The sequence below is a fragment of the Leuciscus leuciscus genome, assembly GCF_965113295.1.
Source record: "Leuciscus leuciscus genome assembly, chromosome: 17".
Classification (NCBI taxonomy): Eukaryota; Metazoa; Chordata; class Actinopteri; order Cypriniformes; family Leuciscidae; genus Leuciscus; species Leuciscus leuciscus.
This window is the reverse complement of record NC_138741.1, coordinates 31,176,146-31,194,069: the sequence shown is the minus strand read 5'-3', so window position 1 is coordinate 31,194,069 and position 17,924 is coordinate 31,176,146. Positions and strand designations below refer to the sequence as shown.

The 17,924-nt window shown below is 42.1% G+C and overlaps 2 protein-coding genes across 5 annotated transcripts in view; one reads left to right on the top strand and one right to left on the bottom strand.

Annotated features, from left to right (window-relative positions):
• Positions 1 to 17,924, bottom strand: part of tfb1m (transcription factor B1, mitochondrial) — a 33,676-nt gene that overhangs the window by 4,130 nt on the left and 11,622 nt on the right. For both annotated transcript variants that reach the window (XM_082143586.1, XM_082143585.1), the window contains exons 5-6: positions 15,380 to 15,531; positions 14,237 to 14,356 (exon numbers count right to left, since the gene is read on the bottom strand). In XM_082143586.1, coding sequence (XP_081999712.1) covers positions 14,237 to 14,356; positions 15,380 to 15,531 — 272 coding nt within the window. The remainder of the gene's footprint in view (positions 1 to 14,236; positions 14,357 to 15,379; positions 15,532 to 17,924) is intronic.
• On the top strand, positions 8 to 8,314 carry LOC309479448 (claudin-20). Of its 3 annotated transcripts, none has more exons than XM_082143592.1 (2): positions 8 to 270; positions 4,507 to 8,314. In XM_082143592.1, exon 2 carries the CDS (start codon positions 4,597 to 4,599, stop codon positions 5,326 to 5,328), a length of 732 nt encoding a protein of 243 aa, XP_081999718.1. In that variant the 5' UTR covers positions 8 to 270; positions 4,507 to 4,596; the 3' UTR covers positions 5,329 to 8,314. The 3 variants fall into 3 exon arrangements, with proteins under 3 accessions (XP_081999718.1, XP_081999717.1, XP_081999716.1); XM_082143591.1 differs by having other exon boundaries at positions 8 to 4,118; XM_082143590.1 differs by having other exon boundaries at positions 8 to 8,314.

Sequence of the window (17,924 nt, the reverse complement as noted above, 5' to 3'; positions counted from 1 at the left end):
CTACGCACACCGCGGGGTGTTGACACACACACACACACACACAACAGTGTTAGAGTCAGACATGGAGACTATATTCAGGAGCTACTCCCACTCGAGTGAAGGGGAGAAACGGAATGGAAACTAGCCAGAAAAAGGAATATACGCATGAAGAAAAGCAGAGGGTTGAGAGAGGAGGCGTTCGGTGATGCTGCACGATGACAGGCCAGTTACGGTTGCTACAGTAACACCTGTTTAAAGGACCATCAAAACAAGCCTCTTCAAATGTGAATAGTAAGTCTCTTGTTACACTGTTGCTTCCTAAATGTTCTTATTACCAAAGCCTAGTGTTGCTGTAGGGGGATGCTCAGCTTTTATCTGCCCTGGTTCACCGATCAGCTCAAGGGACGGTGATTCTTTTCATTATGCAAAACCGGCACAGACATCTGCGGTGCCCAGACTAAAACCTGTTTCTCTCACGTAATTGTGGTGTTAAAACATCATTTTGGTGGCTCCCGAACCAGTTACAAACCTGTAGCAGTGCATTATACCTGTGCATTATTCAGTCTTCTATAAAAATGTGCGGGAATGTCCCTATAATGGACATGTGGGATGGAGATAAACAGAAGAAAATGCAAACTGATTTGTGCTGCATTTCAGCTGCGTGGCTCACTGTAGTTTAACATAAGCATAAACATTTGGTTGAGTTGCAATCATGCAGGACTCTTGACTTCCTTGACTTTGGTTAGATTATTCCACTCTTGGACTTTAAATACAAAGCTTTGAAGCTCCTTTCTGGGGTTTAAGGCTACAAAAAAGCAATAGACTGGAGATGACTGAGAAGTGAAGATGTGACAAGAGCTTTCAGAAACCATTGACTCATCTGCCTCAGCTGTGCAGGAGGAGAACACATTCAGGAAATCAATTTGGCCCACTGTCATTTACCCCACCCGGGATGCTGGTTTTAAACTGAAACACTCAAGCCCTTTTTTCCCAGGGGTCTGATATTTTGACCAGGTACAAGTCCTTAACAATTCACAAAGAAACAGGGTTTAGGAGCAACCAGATAAAGTTATATATGGATATACGCAGCGGCTTGCCTATAATATACCCTTGACCAACCAATAATTCTGTTCTGATAAAATAGACTTATGAGAAACCGTCACCTTAAATCAACTCCATGCAACTGACCATTGAAAATACATTGTTTGTAGTAAGTCAGTATCATGGCCTGCGATTCCATTATTCTCTCTCAGACTCTCTCCCAGACAACATTCCTGTCTATGAGTGTGATCTTACAAGAAGAAAAACATTACACATTACTGTCATTAACAACCTTCACACGTTGCAAGTAAAACGTACCACTATTTGCACCTGAGCAGAAGTGCTTCATTACTGCAAAGGGTGTGAAGTTTAATTTGTCATTTCGAATGGAGAATGATCAAATCGAGGTGGCAGTCCCTCAGGGCAATCTGAGTAACCATTATTTCCTTTACATAACTGCCAGAGAACAATGGAGTCCGCAGCTGGGAATGCATACAGTGAGGGGAAGAAGAAAATAGTCCTGAAATGAGTATGGATACATTAATCATGACAGCACTTTCAAAAGACAACCACTCTTACTTCGGCTCAGATGAAGAAGCAGAAAGAGAGGATGTAACAGTGGAGGCTGACAGGGCTTTTGCTAGAGAGGCTTGTTTTTACTGTGAGGTTGTTCGTCCCACGCTCCGTGAATCGCCCAAGGCATCGGTGGGAACCAAAGGCACTACTGATGTGCTTCTCAGATGTGAAATGATTCTCATGGAGTCTCTCTCCAGCCTATGAGACTACAAGCTTTTAAGGTGTCTGGCTGATGACAAGGCAAGATGGACAGTGAGAGTTAGAATGGTAAGAGGGCCAAACACACAGTGGCCCTATATTTAAAACCTTTAAGAATGCCAGGTCAGTGAAAAGCATTCTCAGGGTACGTTTACACGACAACGATGTGCTTAAAATGGAGAAGTTTTTCCTTTGAGTTTTCCACATACAGACGACACCATTGTCAAAACGCGATCCCCATTCACACGGATCCGTGAAAATGACTAAAACGCTGTATTCTGCTGCCAGGCCATTAGAAGATGATGAAACACTATAGACTGAGCACGTAATACGCATGTGTATGATGCCATCGTCTTCAGAGATTTGCGTTTTTGTTGTTTACACGGAGACCGGTTTCAAAAACTTGCACTTTGAAACCCGTTTTCAAAAGTTTGTGTTTTCAGGCACCCAAAAGTGCATTGGTTTTATTGGAATTCAAGCATTCATTCCGTCATTCAAACATTTTCATTGAACAGTAAATTCACAAGAAAAAGCACACAGGCAATAAATCAAGGTAGTGTGGAAACCCATGCACTCCCCTCTTGCACAGCAGAGAGTAATTTCCATTTATTATCATGAATTTAAACAGCCATTTCTGTAGCAGTCGCAATAAGACCATTTTGACATCTGCGTTACCGGCCAACCGCTACAGCAGGGTAATGAAATGACTCCAACAGCAACTGTGAATAAACAAATGGATCTCATCCTAAACAATAAAAAAGCACACAAACAAAAGGGGGAAAAACACCCCTTCGCTGAAGAAATCACAGTTTCGATGTGCACTTAAGCTTCTGCACATGAAAGCTAGAGGTGATAAACTCAAGGTAACAGCTTCGCATATAATAGCTTTCTGTGCCTTAACACGTCAGCTACCAACACATCTATATTCCCTGGATACAGTACATGTTAACAGCATCCCATACACTATTTATTTATTTATTATTCAGCACAATCCAAGCATCAGCACTTAATGTATGTCCTCCAATGTGAGGACATACATTAAACCCCCACTAAGGCCCAAATGCATGTCAACTAAGAATCACTTCCAAATACACGAGTATGCTAAAACTTTAGCTTCACCTGTGTAGAAATCCTGATTTTTAAACCGGATAAGAGTTTACAGAACTTGTTTACAAAAAAACAAGATAGATAGATAGATAGATGACATTGGTTTTGTCCTTTTGTCATTTCTAAACGAATGGCATATAGCCACTCCCACCCTGCAGCGCGGAGAGGACGGATGGAGGACGGAGGGGTGGGGGTGCAGGGGTTTATAGGGGTGGGGGTGCAGGGGTTTGGAGGGGCAGCAGCTGTGAGTTCATCCTCCTGCAGAGTGAATGTTGCTGCTCAGTGCCAAGTCGAATTATGATTAGGGTGATAGTGGTGCGTTGCCACTATAGTAAAACTCCTTGTATAGCAGGTGTAATGGTCTGTGACAGAAAAAGGGACACGAGTTTTGGTATACAATACCAAAACATTTTTTTTTTTTTTTTTTTTTTCACAGCTTGTTAGAATTCTAGACATTTAACATCCAGTAAAAAAAAATTATTACAAAAAATGTAAACACAGCATATATTCTGATAAAAGGCTGTTAAAAAAATAACAATGATGGAGAAGTTTATGCATTGAACACAAGAAAAAAAAGATATGTCTATAGAACAAGATTCATGACAGACTTACTACCTACTCTGGGGGGGAATCTTTGCTTATCTAGTAAATGTAATCATTTCAGCACGTTTTCAATATATTTAAGCATCTTTCCATATTTTTCAATAAGAATTTATCTAGTCAATATCTAAAACATTTCATCTATATGCCGGTAAATTAACCAATAAACACTATTAAAATATGAACAAACCAAGCTCTCCTTCAAAATTAATGAGTAAAACATTTTTTTTTTTTTTTTTTTTTTTTTTTAAATGGGATGAGTTAAAGCGTTGAATATTTACGTTAAACAGATTCGAAAAGCTTACTAAATGCGATAATAGACGGGTTTTAAATCGCTAAGGTAGCAAATAACAGACTTGCATGCGCGGGAAGTTGAGAGCTCGCAGCTGCGTGACGTAGAGCATCATTCGAGCAGCTTTGAAAACAGCCTCGTCTCTCCATCACTAACGTCCGCTGCTGCTGGAGACACGGATACCATGAACCGATCGCTAACGATACATCTAAGGGCGTTTATACTCGGTTTATGTATTTAGCAGTGTATACGTCTGTCTGTCTGTCTGTGTGTGTGTGTAAGCTCGGAAACCTGACGCGTCATAGCTCGCTCTGCACCAGCCGAGGTAAGTACAGGATTTCTGCATTCCGCTCCGTGTTATAAACCGCTATGAGTCATAACCTAAAATATTTCTGTTATTGCCTTAGTAACACGAAATTAAAAATCTGTTCTCGTATGTCTGAAACGATACTTTACCTTCACCTGACCGTATGGAAAACTGAATCAGACTCCAGTTTCTGTAGAAATATCGCATCACTGCGTGCATGTACTGCCCCCCCCTGCTAATAACTCCGCTCTCCAGTCTAGATATGTGTGTGAGGCATGAACAGGGGAGCACTAAAATCACAGTCTGGAACCTGCTTCCTCATCATCCTGTGTTCACGCTTCTCTTTGTTCCCAGTGCGCTGGGGGAGGAGGACACACTGGTTTCATTCTCTCACTTGTTTCCTCAGGCTGGCGGTGGTGCTGAGGAGTCTCTGCCGAAGGAGAAGGGACTGAGCGAAGCCTGTGTGAATGTTGGCCGGGTTCAGGAGCGCGGCAGGATGGCGTCCACAGGCACGCAGATCTTCGCCTTTGTGCTGGCTTTGCTAGGCATCCTCGGTGCCACGGTGGCCACGTTACTGCCCAACTGGAAGGTGAGCGCGGATGTTGGTTCGAACATCATCACGGCCATCTCGCAGATGCAGGGTCTGTGGATGGACTGCACCTGGTACAGCACTGGCATGTTCAGCTGTACGCTTAAATACTCAGTGCTAGCGCTGCCCGCATACCTGCAGACGGCACGCACCACCATGGTGCTTTCATGCGTGCTGGCAGCACTGGGGTTGTGTTTGGCCTCTCTGGGTTTGAAGTGCACTCGGTGGGGTGGAGGACGCCGGGCTAAACGCCACGCTGCCATGGCGGCCGGCTCATGCTTTCTGGCCTCGGGCTTCCTCTGCCTCGTTCCTGCCTCCTGGTACACAAATGAGGTTATAGTCAGTTTCCTAGACGCCAATGTGCCCGAAAGCAACAAGTTTGAGCCGGGCGGTGCCGTTTATGTAGCCTTCATCTCGTCTGGTTTCCTTTTCATGGGGGGATCCATTTTCTGTCTGTCCTGCTCGGGTAAGCGACACGGCCCACAGGATTTGGTACTTCTCCCCCCAGACAAACTCCTCTTGCAGCAGCAACAGCAACTTCTGCAACAACAGCAGCAACAGGAGCAGCTCCAGCACCAGTACTGTTCTCTCTCACCACTGGATAACAAGACTGGATACAGCCTGCAGGACTACGTGTAAGAGACCAACCGCTCAAGATCAAGACACGTGCAGTGCAGCGCACTGCCACTCCAACTCTTGGCTCTTGTGATTACAAAATGAAAGGGCGAGAGGGACCCTTTTCCTTTCCTTTCCACCTCTCTCCTTTTTAAGATCAGCAAGCACAAATGGTGGAAGTATTCCCCGAAGTGTCGTCTTGAGACAGACAGATTGTGAATACTGAGGGGCGAGTGGCAGAAACGCTGCAGTAGCACACGAAAGCAGTGTGAAAGACTGAGCAAGATGATAAATAAATGCACATATCCAGCATCATAGTTAATCTTATTAAAGTGTTCCTCTGGGAAAGGATTAGCAACAAGGAAATGTTTATGCTACTTATAAATCCCCAACTCCCCCCTTCCCAAAGATCTGAACTCAGAAGCAATCGTTTAGCTGCTAACAATCGTTCGGTAACCTCTGTTTAAAAGTAAGATGGCAATATGTCTCTAAGAGGCAATAGTATGGGAGAGCCCTTGTTTGGGAGATTCTTTGCTTTTCTTTCTACTTGAGTAATGGTTGTGTTAATGAAATCTCTTGTCTTATTTTGGTAGCTGATAGGATGATTGATATTCTGCCTATAAGCATGCTTTCTGGAGCCTGTGCATAATGCAGTGGAATGCCTGATGTAGACTGAATTGTAGCCATATAGCCTGTGCCTAAAGAGCTGTTCATAAACCGCTGAAACTGTTTGGAGACAGTAGGAGGAGAGAGTGGACAGGGGTTGCTGGGTCAGGCAAGTTTGGGAAACCCATATGGAGGCTGAGAGACTGGCTCTTCTTAAGTCAGATGGACAATGTAATGTTGTTCTGTTCAACATTTTAATACTTTGTCCCAAACAAAAGCAAGCTGCCTTCAGCTCAGCGCATGCTGTTTGCCGTTCTATCACACATACACATTCATACACATACAGTGCTGCATGTGTGCTTTTTACTCATGCTGCTACTCACTGCCATGGAAACGGGATTTTACACCCAAATACGTGTATTGTCTAGGGGTCGTATCTCTCTGTACACTCTGAGGATCCTGGAGGCTGTCATGAATCTCTCCAGATAACAGCGGGGGGGGGGGGGGGGGGGGACAAAGCATCTAGAGACAAAGCCTCTCTCAGACGGGAGGGTCCCTGTCCTGCTGACCAACTCCAGTGTAATCTGTACACAATATATGTGCAGCAGTTTTGTTTTAGAGACGTAAATAACAAACAAAAGCGAAGACGAGATTGAGTTTCAGTAATTGGCAGCTCTTTCATGGCACCTGATGAGTCTGCAATATGGTTATGTCCACTCTCAATGGAAATCTGCTTTGCCAAATGACGTCTCCAAATGCCTCAGCAGTGGATCTGCTGACAGATTGTGCCCTACAAGGGGCTCTTTAAATCGCCTTAAAGCAATATTTCGGGTTATTCTTAACGTCTATGGACATCATCTGCGACATGCTGTCAATTACCACAGAAAGGGAAACAGTTATACATTTACAGTGGTTTATTTTTTTATTTCTGTCTTCCATTGTTATTACTGTAAATGTCTTGCAAGTGTAAAAGCATTTTTCATTTGTTTTCTGAGACTTAATAATACCAATGACTGCTAGCCACCAATGCGGTTTTATATCTTCACTGAAGAAGTCAAACATTTTTGGTAAACAGACAGCATGCCACAAATGCTGGCAATAGACCTCAATATTCTTTCAAGAGTGAGAAACTTCACAATCATACTCGACCTCCCTCAGTGCTTGCCATCCTGTTCTTCCTGAGCGCTTACAGTATGGATGCCGCCTCTGACAGCCAGAACAGTTGCATGCCATGTGCCAGTTTGCCAATGCATGTACACACAAACCCCCCCTCCCTTCATAAGCATGCAACATAACTTGTGCCAAGAGTTGAGTAAGTGTGTGTGAGCTTGGATGCAGCCGTGCGTTTCTATGCTGCTGAAGGGAGGAATGCAATTTCAGTGTTGTTCTACTGGCAAAAAGAGCTTTGGCAGTGATGGATGGCACAGCGCATTCTTCCTCTCAAGCAGATTCCCACAGGCGAGCAGATGGTTGTGCCCAGATCGCCCCCTGTAGGCTGAGCGGGCACTCGAGGTCAGATCTCGCCAGCGCATGGACAACAACAACTGCACATGTACCATTACTGAATGCAATAACCACTCCTCCTACCCTCAAAAGTGACAATGCACTGAAATGTTACAATTGTGAATGTGCCAAACCCATGACTACTTTGCAAATGTATGTGCAGGTGTACCGTTCTGTTTGCCAAATGCAAGATGATTTAAAGTTGTTGAAAGTCATCTGGAATGAGAAATCATTTATAAATATAAAGTTGATCAACTTGCACACTTTCCCCCCTAAAATTCCAAAGCACAACGATTCCAGGATCACAAACTGTTCAGGTTCACTGTGGGCAGGCTTGAAAGGACTGAGACCATTTAAATTGTGCTTTGGGATTTCATATTCATTACAGCTCTGCAAAGATTGCGTTTATTTTTATTAATTTACTGAGAGCACTGTTCAACACCCAAGCATGTTCACAGCAAATCTTCTTTATAAGAAGACAAACATTTACACCTTTAATTGTGTAACCTCATTTGAAAGCAATTGATTTTTTTGTTAGCCAAACATGCTAAAAGATACACTGAAATAAAGATGCTCATCTGTAGATAGTATTACCAATAGAGGTTTTGTAATTATAAAGACAAACTATTCATATATTGTTATGGTGCAGCTTGTTTATTAGCACGCTAGAAGAAGGAGAAAAAAAAAAGTTTCATATTACCCAGCCCTCGTTTTTGTTCAGGGGCCAATTTAATGATTCCTGGTTGGATAAATGAGGCTTATATTTTGGTGTATGCTTCTGCACTTCTTAATTTTGCAGAGGATATGGTTCAAATATTTCTGTACTGTTCTCTCAGTGTGCTTGTGCAAGTAGTTATATTTTTATTAATAAAAAATGGTGGAAGCATATGTTCTTAAAAAACATTTAAGTCTTATTTAATTCATTTGTGCTGTGTTGTTCATGTAAAGACAACAGTCTCAAGCACCAAATGACATACTTCATGAACAGAACAGGCTGTATGGAACACAATTCATATATTCCATTTACTGTAATGATTTATTTAAATAAATAAAACCAAAATTCATTTGTTTTCTAGGTAACAACAGAGGGTATTGAACGACGAAATTTATTCTTTGAGTTGTTCTGAAAATTGTGAATCTCATAACAAGACATGCAAATATATAAACTATGCAAACTTTATTTTCTTTAAAGGATGATGCATTTCAATTATGAAGTACATTTGTATACATCATGGCATATTTGTTGTACTGCCTTTAAATTAGGTTGATCTTTTTGCTGAAAAAAATAAAATAATCTGCATCACAATATTGAGAATTTCAAAGAAAACAACCTTTATTAGGGGGATTTGGTCCTGATTACCTAACACAGCTTGATTCCCATAAGAGATCTAATGAAATGAAATCTGTGTATTTCCCTAAATTCATTTCAACGGTCTTTGCCCTCCGCGACAGTAATGACAGAGCCAGGGATTGGGGCTCAGATGTTTGAAAGATCCGCAAAATCACAAGGCTAATATAAGCAGGGAGGTTAACTTCACTGCAAATGAAATGTGAACACTCCCAACCCTACTGTAATGAACATATCCTTTGTAACATTTCACAAGGGTGAAACACTCCATTGCTTGTCTTCATGCAAATATGAGGTGCTAGTTAAATCATTTCTGTCAAGTAACACCAGCTAAACTGATTAAATACCATCGGCCATCAAAACCCCATCAGCAGTAATAGCTGTGCAAAGTCCATAGACAACCAATCCGTCAGCAGCCCTCAGTGACTACCTTCAGTCATTGGCAAGCATTTTCTTTTTTAGCATTATAATTTTCTTTTAGATTCAGTGTTTTATCTTCATAATGAGCAATGTGGAATATAGAATATGACTGTCAGATACAGTGGATGACCTTGCCCTGCTGGAGACATTCCTGCGCGCGCGCACACACACACACACAAATGATAATACTGCCCTTGCTTGGTGCATTGTGAACTGCTGAGACAGGGAGTATAGAATGCCAAGATAAAAGAGCCTGCATGAAAACCAAATTTTTTTCCAATTCATAGAATTTGATATTTCCATCCAAACAACCACTCTAGTGTTGGGGGACATTTTTTTAAATGCTAGTGTAAATAAAAATGTATTGAAGCAGGTTTTACAAGAAAATACAACTTCAGTCTTTCTACTTCAAAATATCATGTTTTTATTCAATGTGTTACTTTTAATTATGAAATTTACCAGCAATTTTCTGAGTGGAAAAATTGCTTCAAAAATCCTACACCAGTGTGGATCTTTACAAAATATAAACATCTTAAAATTGTCTGTACATTAACCACATTAAGTCTTTTTAAAATTTAAACACACAAAGGAGAATAAACAAATTATTAAATATATTAATAAATAATAAAACTGGAATAAATAATAATAAATTACTGGAACTGTAAATTTGCAAGATCTCTAAAATGTCTTTAGTCAAAACTACTATTGATATTCGTTCAAAATTCAAACCATTTTATATTAAATAGGATATTTTTAGATTGAGCTTGAATCATAATAGATAGAGGACGTCTGCAGGCATTCTGAGACATTGAAATAACCTTCCTTTACTCCTGATACCTCATTTGACCCCATTTATTAAAATGGAACACTACTTATACCAAATCTGACCCCATTATTCACACTGTGAGGTTTCATTGGCTGTTGCACCATGGGACCATCACGGAAAATGGAGAAAAAGAGTTTAATGATCCTTAAAATGGACACAAAAGAAAAAAGGGGGGAGAAATCTGGCCTTGCTCTAAAATATAATGGTTGTTGAAATGACACCTTTTTATGTCCAGGGAATCATGTCAGATTTTTTTACAATGTCCTTTTTAAATGTGTCAGTTCAAACTATGCATTTATAGAGAATATTGGCACTTTTCAGAGCATGTAACCTCCTAACGTTTTGTTATTAGTACACTGACAATGGTTAGTACATAGAAACTACCACTACAAAGACGTCAAATGCTCATTAAACCAAAAGAACCAAATCCAGAAAAGCAAGTAAGTACCTACTCTGCAGGTAGAGGATGTATGTACTGTTAATTCACAAGACATATATTTTTTTTTTTACGTGAAAAATGCGCTGTTGTCAGAAATCTTTAGACGAATATATTTGGATTACCATTTTTATATTATACTGCATGATTTTAATTGACATTAAAAATAATAGTTAAATCAATTTGTGATACGAAAATTGAAGAAACTGGGATAAGCTGACAGTGATGTCAAAGTCAAGAAATGGTTTTGCATTACATCCTTTGTTGTTAAAGTAATTTAAGTAAGTTTGTGTTCTGCAGGTTTCCTAATGAACTGAATGGCTTTGGCAGGCCTTTTAGCTCATCTTATTTTAAAAAGACAACCCATTCGAAAGCCATTTCCAGTCAAAGAAGTATTTACAAGGATTAAATAAATAAAAATAAAGCTATATTTCCAGGGTGGCCATATGTACGTGTCCTAAACATGCGTGTCCTTCCCCCACATCATGTGCAAATGCCATCCACCCACAAGTGTAGTTGTGTATGATCATCTCCTCAGAGGTGTCAGTTCAGACATTCCTCTCAATATCCAGACAAACATCTGCTGGAGGAGCGCTTCACTCTCTCTCAGATCAATCTCTGTCACGAGTCCTTCCTCGAGCCGTCTCGCTCTTCTCTCCTGTGTGTGTGTGTGTGTGTGTGTGTGGGAAGGACACTGCAGTAGCAGCTGGCTCCGTACACGCGTTCGCTCAGGGGACGGTGCTCGTGAAATGCGTGGGGGGTTACTGAAACACTTTCGCATCTGATGACGAGGAGAAGATAATTACATTCATTTAGTCATTCTGAAGAATGCAATTATTCTGTCTAAAAGCAGAATTTTGCAGCAGACACAATGTGGGCGATGACAAGTTCATTTGATTGCAATGCAGCTGAGCTGAATAAGACAAACATGCTAGAAATTAGAACTTTTCTTTAAATGTGACTAATACAGTAAATGTCAACATGTGGCATAAGTGCTGGGGTTGAAGCCTTGTGATCCACCAGGTGGGGGTATCAAGTGCGATCCGTGACAGAGGAGACCAGCAAGTGCATTGTGGGCCTGAGGACATACAATACACGGCCAATCACAGTGGACACGAGGCTTCGAGGACAACCACAGTCACTCAATGTGACAGGACAAGGTGCCTTGCAGCATCCACACAAAACTGCTAGACAAAAAAAAAAGAAAAAAAGAGCCACATAAAAAATAAAAATAAAACACCCCTTGAGGCTTGCCAATATCAGCTAATGCTCATGATTATAAATAGAACTCAGTTCTGTTCGGAAACGCTGCAGCTAATTCCCTCCGACCTTACAAAGGGCTTCTGCAGGGAAATGAAACATGCTAAATCTAATGATTCAATCCATAGTCCTGAATTGCTCTGCACTACATTTACACTGTTCTCTAAATACAGTGAATGCGTTCCTGCTGATTACCAGCTGCACAATAGTCAGTTCTCTAATCCAGTTCATTTGACTAGGCTGTGTTATATTATACTACATGTGTGGCAACTTATTCCCAGAAGCAACTTCTCTCTAAACCTTTAATAAATCCTATTAACTTTGCACCTACTTATTTCAGATTCTTATTTCTTATTTGACCAACAATAACACAAGACTACTATACTCTGCAAAATGTGTTAAAAAAACAAAAAAAGGTTCCTTTTTAAAACATTCACTACTAAATCGTGCACAATGATACCAGTAACGTGAATTAAGCTCAATAGTCATTTTTACATTCAAATATATCACTAATTTCTTGTAATCTTAACTCAATTTTATGAAAGCTATTATACTTATCTCTGTCATAACCATCTAAACTCTTTGCTCATGGTCAATGTTTACCAAATTAATGTAATGACAAAAGTACTGCAGGTTTGATAATTGATATAAAAAAATTAAATAAAAATTCATATCAATATTTATTTTATAAACATTTTTAGCAATGTATTTGCAAATATTTGCAAGAAATAATATTTTTCATTAAAAATTAAGATTTCTTTACATTTTTTTCCTCGATTTACAAAAAGAAAATGTGCAAAACTTAAAGTCCCCGTGAACCGGAAGTTGCAAACAACTTTTCTCCAGTGTTGTGATGTATTTCCAAGTGAAACAGAACATTGAACAGAGGGCAGGGTTTTACTTCAGCGCTCCTCCTCTCCATCTCTGCTCATAGCAGACTAACGGTTTGAGGGGAGAGGTTAAGCGTTTTCAACCCAAACCGTCAAACTGACGTCATCAGAGACGGAACGCCATTCCAGACCGGAAGTAACTTTTCAGATTTTGATTAAAGATTACCACGGCAAACTATTTTTTTTTGTGTATTAACTTGCACGGATTAATTGTTCACCACAAGACTAGTCAAATGCGCTAACAAAGTAAATAGGGTCAATTTTGATTTCATGTCGACTTTAAAATGAAATTAAAGAGCTATATATATATTTTTTGCAATTTCTTCAAAACCTCACAAATTAGAAGAATTTGCTAGGCATACAAAAGATGAACAATTTCAACGAATAAAGGATTGTCAGATCCTTATTGTAATCTAATAAGATCTTTATTGTTGATCCCTGAGAATCTAAAGGATTTTTATTTCATGTTGACTTTAAAAGAAGTTTGCAGAGCTACAAGAGCTGATTTCAGTCCTCTAGGGTGAGCCTCTTGAACACAGATGGCAGTTATACGGACAGCGCAGTCTGTACAGCCAATAAACTGGCAAAGGCAAATTTGCAGTATTACATTCTTGAACTAATATCAAAGAGAATTCACTGCTTTTAATGCAAGCATAAAAAGAACACGTTGGATTTATCAGTCTCTATGGCCAAAATACTATGTGTAAATATATTTTTGCATTTACTGAAGAAAATGTGAACGGTGCTTGCTAGTGCAAAACTCGCCACAGAGATGCTAAAGTGATCTGGATGATATTAATATGCGGTTAATATAGGGTGTTCATTCTACCTTTCCACAAGATTAATGTCTTCCTGACATCAGACACCTGAAGACACACCAGCGAAATCTGATGATTAAATATCACACAACTAAGATTAAGGTCTAAAGGCGAATTCCCACTATTTCAGAAATGTGATCTTCTCACAAATCTGTCTTCCAACAGGAAGGGAATAAGTGGATGGAGAATGGGCCTGTCATTAGATCTTACAAGTGTTAGCCTATGGGTTTTTTTTACCCAAAGAGCACAATTAAGCCTTTTTTTCTGTCTACTGCATTAACGCTATTGTACAATTTTTCTCTTGAGGAGATGTTTCAGTAACTTCTTGTGTGAAACCTCATGAAGCAGCATATTTCTTTCATCAGCGGTGTAGAAGCCTTGGTGTGCAATGAAATAATCATCCGTGCCATTTAATCCAAGAGAATGCTCAATTCGTCCCACTTTCCTTTCTTCTTGGTTCAAAAGCACTCTGGCTGGATAAAATATTTACAGACAAGGGAACTTTATGCGTAAGGTACTTTCTTTCATAAGACCCCTCTTATCCACAAACCCCTGGCTTTCCCCAAAAATCAGTCCTACACAACCCAGTGGAGTAAAGAAGCAAGGCTAAAATCTCAAACCTTCCCACCCTGTACGAAAGAGAGGCGTACCAAATACCCTGTGGGCATCATTACACACTATGCGTCGCCATCTCCGATTCTATATCTGAGACAACATTGACTCAGTGCTCTTTTAATGAGCGAACACCCACACCCTTCCACATGAGCAGTCAAACACAGATACACAGAAATGTAAATGGAAGAAGAAAGAGACAAAAAGACTTACGATTGGTTTTGGAACAAAGGCTCGTCCTGGGATGGTAAAACAGCTTTTGACAGTGCAGAGATATTGAGCCATGACAGAAAGACGGCTTCGCTGACGGCTTCCAGTGCTGGCTGTTAACCTCTAAACATTAAACAGGGGACAAAGAGTGCAAGATCTTTGTTTAAAAACCTTGGAATAAGAGAAGATGTTTTAAGACCTTTTTAATGCCACTCCAAATGAAAAGCAAGACCAATATCTCATTCTAGGCATTTTCCCGACAACCATTTCATCCTAATATTGAAAATCACTTAAATATTTCAGGCTTCAGCTTAATGTTGTACTAAATACAGCTTTTTTTAAAGCTACTTTTTTCAGGATAGCAAACTGTTAACAAGTTAACTAAAAAATAAAAATCTCATTCTCATATCAAAATTTTACTCCAAATGTTTTGGATGCTCTACAGTGTGTGCCAAAAGGTTAAATATACACATTATCTATTATAAAATAAACTGTAAAGCAGCAAGAGATATGGGAAAAAAAAGTCCTGTAGATGTAAAAGACTCTTTATTAACATCATTTGATGAAAATCCATACTTTAAATAAAATGATTGTGCCCACGGCTCTGTTGCTGTTTCTCCATTGATTTGACACTGAAAAGAAAAATTCACCGGCCCAAAAAACCACATTTGTTGTTGTATTTGAAGCTTAGCAGCTGTTACATTTCGGTTTAGAGCCCTTGACACATTGCAAAGTGGGGCAAGAAATTCGATAATGTTACAAAATAAATTCAAAATCTTCACTTCTTTAATAATTGATTTTAATATTAATTTTCACATTAACTTAAGCTACATTTTAAGGATCTGCAGACAACCTCTGATGCTCAAGTCATCCGGGTCAGTCTATCAATTGCAGTAGCTTCTACAAATGTCTTATTATAGTATATTCTTTCATTTTATTTTCACTTTTTTTTTTTTACCTGTGTGACTTATTTTCACAAAGTAAAAATGTTCTAAAATGATGGATAGATTGGTAGATAGGATAGAATGATCCATTTCGTACACCAAAAACTACTGGTTGTTGGCCCCTGTTGGACAGCAACTACATTTGTAAACTAAACTTTTTTATTCGTGGTATTGTTCCGTTTGGAGGCAGTGTTGAACTCACTTCAGCCACCTCTTTCTGGAAGGTCAGTGTAAGCCTTGTACGCCCAAACATAAAGGACCCAGTTCTGTTGGACATCTGTTCCAGCCACTTTATAATGAGAGGAGTCGACACACTAAAGGGCAGGTTCCCAATGATATGCAGGTTTGGGGGAACTGAAACACACAAATTCATATTATTCGCTAAAGAACCTTTCACAAACGCTTATACAACAACAGAGTACACAAATGATGTTACTGTTACAGCTGAGAATACATGACCTTTGTTAAGCTGGCCCTTAAATCAACCAGAAGAGGATCCTGCTTTTGTTTTTATAAAAATACAAAGCAAATTCAGTTGCTGATCAATTAATACATAAGCGCACTACATGCTATTGTACATAGAAAAATGCATACATTCATAAGACTGAATACAGGGTGGCAGACATTCAGGTAAGCTGACCTAAGCTTGTTTTGTGCAAGTAAGAAAGTGGTTGTTCTCTTACGAGAGGTCTCTCGTACTGCGTAAGATATCTTACGCTAGGGGAAAATCCTTTTTCCGCGAGATATTGAAGCCAAAAATTATCCTTAATTTTGTAATAATGCAAAACGCGTTGCGGCAGCATGCAGACATAGGCGAGGCAGCTCGCGCGCCTATTGGCTGCTCTGCGGCAACTGCAGCAGCCTATCGAGCGAGGCCTGGCGTGACGCCAGACCCAATCAGGGCACTTCGCGCCCGCTGCGTCACGTCCCGCCGAAATGGGCGTGGTCTAGGCCTATAAATACCGCTCGCAGGCAGCTATTATCTGATTTTTCATCCTTCAAGCGAAGCACACGCATCGCTGGAGCTGGAGAAGAAGCCGCGCCGTCTGAGAGAGAGCACCTTCAGCGGGACGAGTCACTGAAGTTGCTGGCCGCGCCGCCTTCCTGCCTTCCTGCTGCGCTTTCCGGCGCTTATATCCTTTCTGTTACACTGTATTCTATTTGTGTGTGTGTGTCGCCGCCGCGTGGTTTGCGTTTCCTGCCTGGGTGAGGAACATGCAGTTCTCGCGCTCGCTGACGGCGGCTGCCCTCACTGCGAGCTGATGACTATGGCGACTCTGAGGACTCGCCTGGCCTTCTTCACCGAGACTGCTCCCCCGCCCGCCGCGGCGTCGCGCCGTAAAAAGCGCCGTGCCCAGCGGGTCCTGGAACCCTCCCTCAGCCGCCAAAGCTCGCCGGTTCGCCCGCTTGCTTCCCCGGCTTCTTCAGCCTCGCTTCCTGACGGACAGCGGCCGCCGTCTGCCGCCGCTTCCGTTGACATCGCTGATGAGGAAGCCCTGCTTGGAGAGGATGATTCCTGCTCTATCCTGGCATCAGGCAGTGAGGATTGGGCGGGCTCTGAGGACCCCGCGCCCCCTGCCCGCACGTCGTCAGGCAAGAGAGCGTCCATCGAGACGGAGCTCATGCGAGTACTCGCACAGGCCGCGGCGAGCCTCGGCCTCGAGTGGTCTTCGCCTGAGCAGCCCGCTCACAACCGGCTGGATGGATTTTTCCTGCCTGGGGAGCGTGCTTCGCCTGCGTCCAGACCGGCGCCTTTTCTTCCTGAGTTACACGAAGAAGTCGCCAAGTCCTGGAACGCCCCCTATTCAGCTCCTGCTGTTTCTTTGGCATTCTCCGCAGTTGACGATGCCAAAAAGGATACCTCTCGCTGCCGCCGGTCGAAGAGGCGATAGCGGCCCACTTATGTCCGCCCTCCGCTGGACGGCGCGCTAAGTCGGCCCTACCCTCTAAAGCTTGCCGCACAACGTCAAGCCTGCTCCGCCGCGCTTTCTCCGCCGCCGGGCAAGCTGCGTCAGCGCTGCACACCATGGCAACGCTTCAGATCTTCCAGGCCGATCTCCTCCGTAAGCTGGATGAGGAAGGACCTGACGCGATCTGCGTGCCGGACTTAAGAAGTGCCACGGACCTTGCTCTCCGTGCTACTAAGTCTGCAGCGCAGGCCATTGGACGGAATATGGCCTCTCTCACCGTGACTGAGAGACATCTTTGGCTGACGCTCTCGGAAATGGCCGAGTCTGAGCGCACCGCGTTCCTCGACGCCCCGCTTTCCGCCACAGGCCTCTTTGGATCCTCCGTCAAGGATTTTGCGGAGAGATTCGCAGAGGTACAGAAAGCGTCACAGGCTATGAAGCACTTCCTCCCGAAGCGCTCCAGCTCTGCAGCAGGCCGTGCGAAACCGTCTGCTCAGAGCTCACAGCCACAGCCACCGTCCACTGCTTCCACTTCACAGCGCTGCCAGGCCCGAAGCGCGAGACCACGCTCCCGCTCATCCGGTCGCCGCCCCGCCGTGCGTGGCCCGCGACCTAGGATTACGGTAAAGCCAGAGGCCCCGAAGTCGTCCTAGCACAACTAGGAAAACGACGGTGTTCAAGTCCCGCTGCGGCCAGACTCACACCAAAGCTATTCGCTCGTCCAGTTCCAGCAAATGTGACTGTTCCAGTGTTTTCTGCAGCCAACAAGTCGGTTCTGTCACCTGCTTGCCTGCACACAAATGCCGTTTTCACGGCTACCCAGATAAATCCCCAAAA

What these genes read in the sequence shown, in the direction of transcription:
- LOC309479448 (XM_082143590.1), top strand. Translation starts at nt 4,318, where the DNA reads ATGTACTGCCCCCCCCTGCTAATAACTCCGCTCTCCAGTCTAGATATG.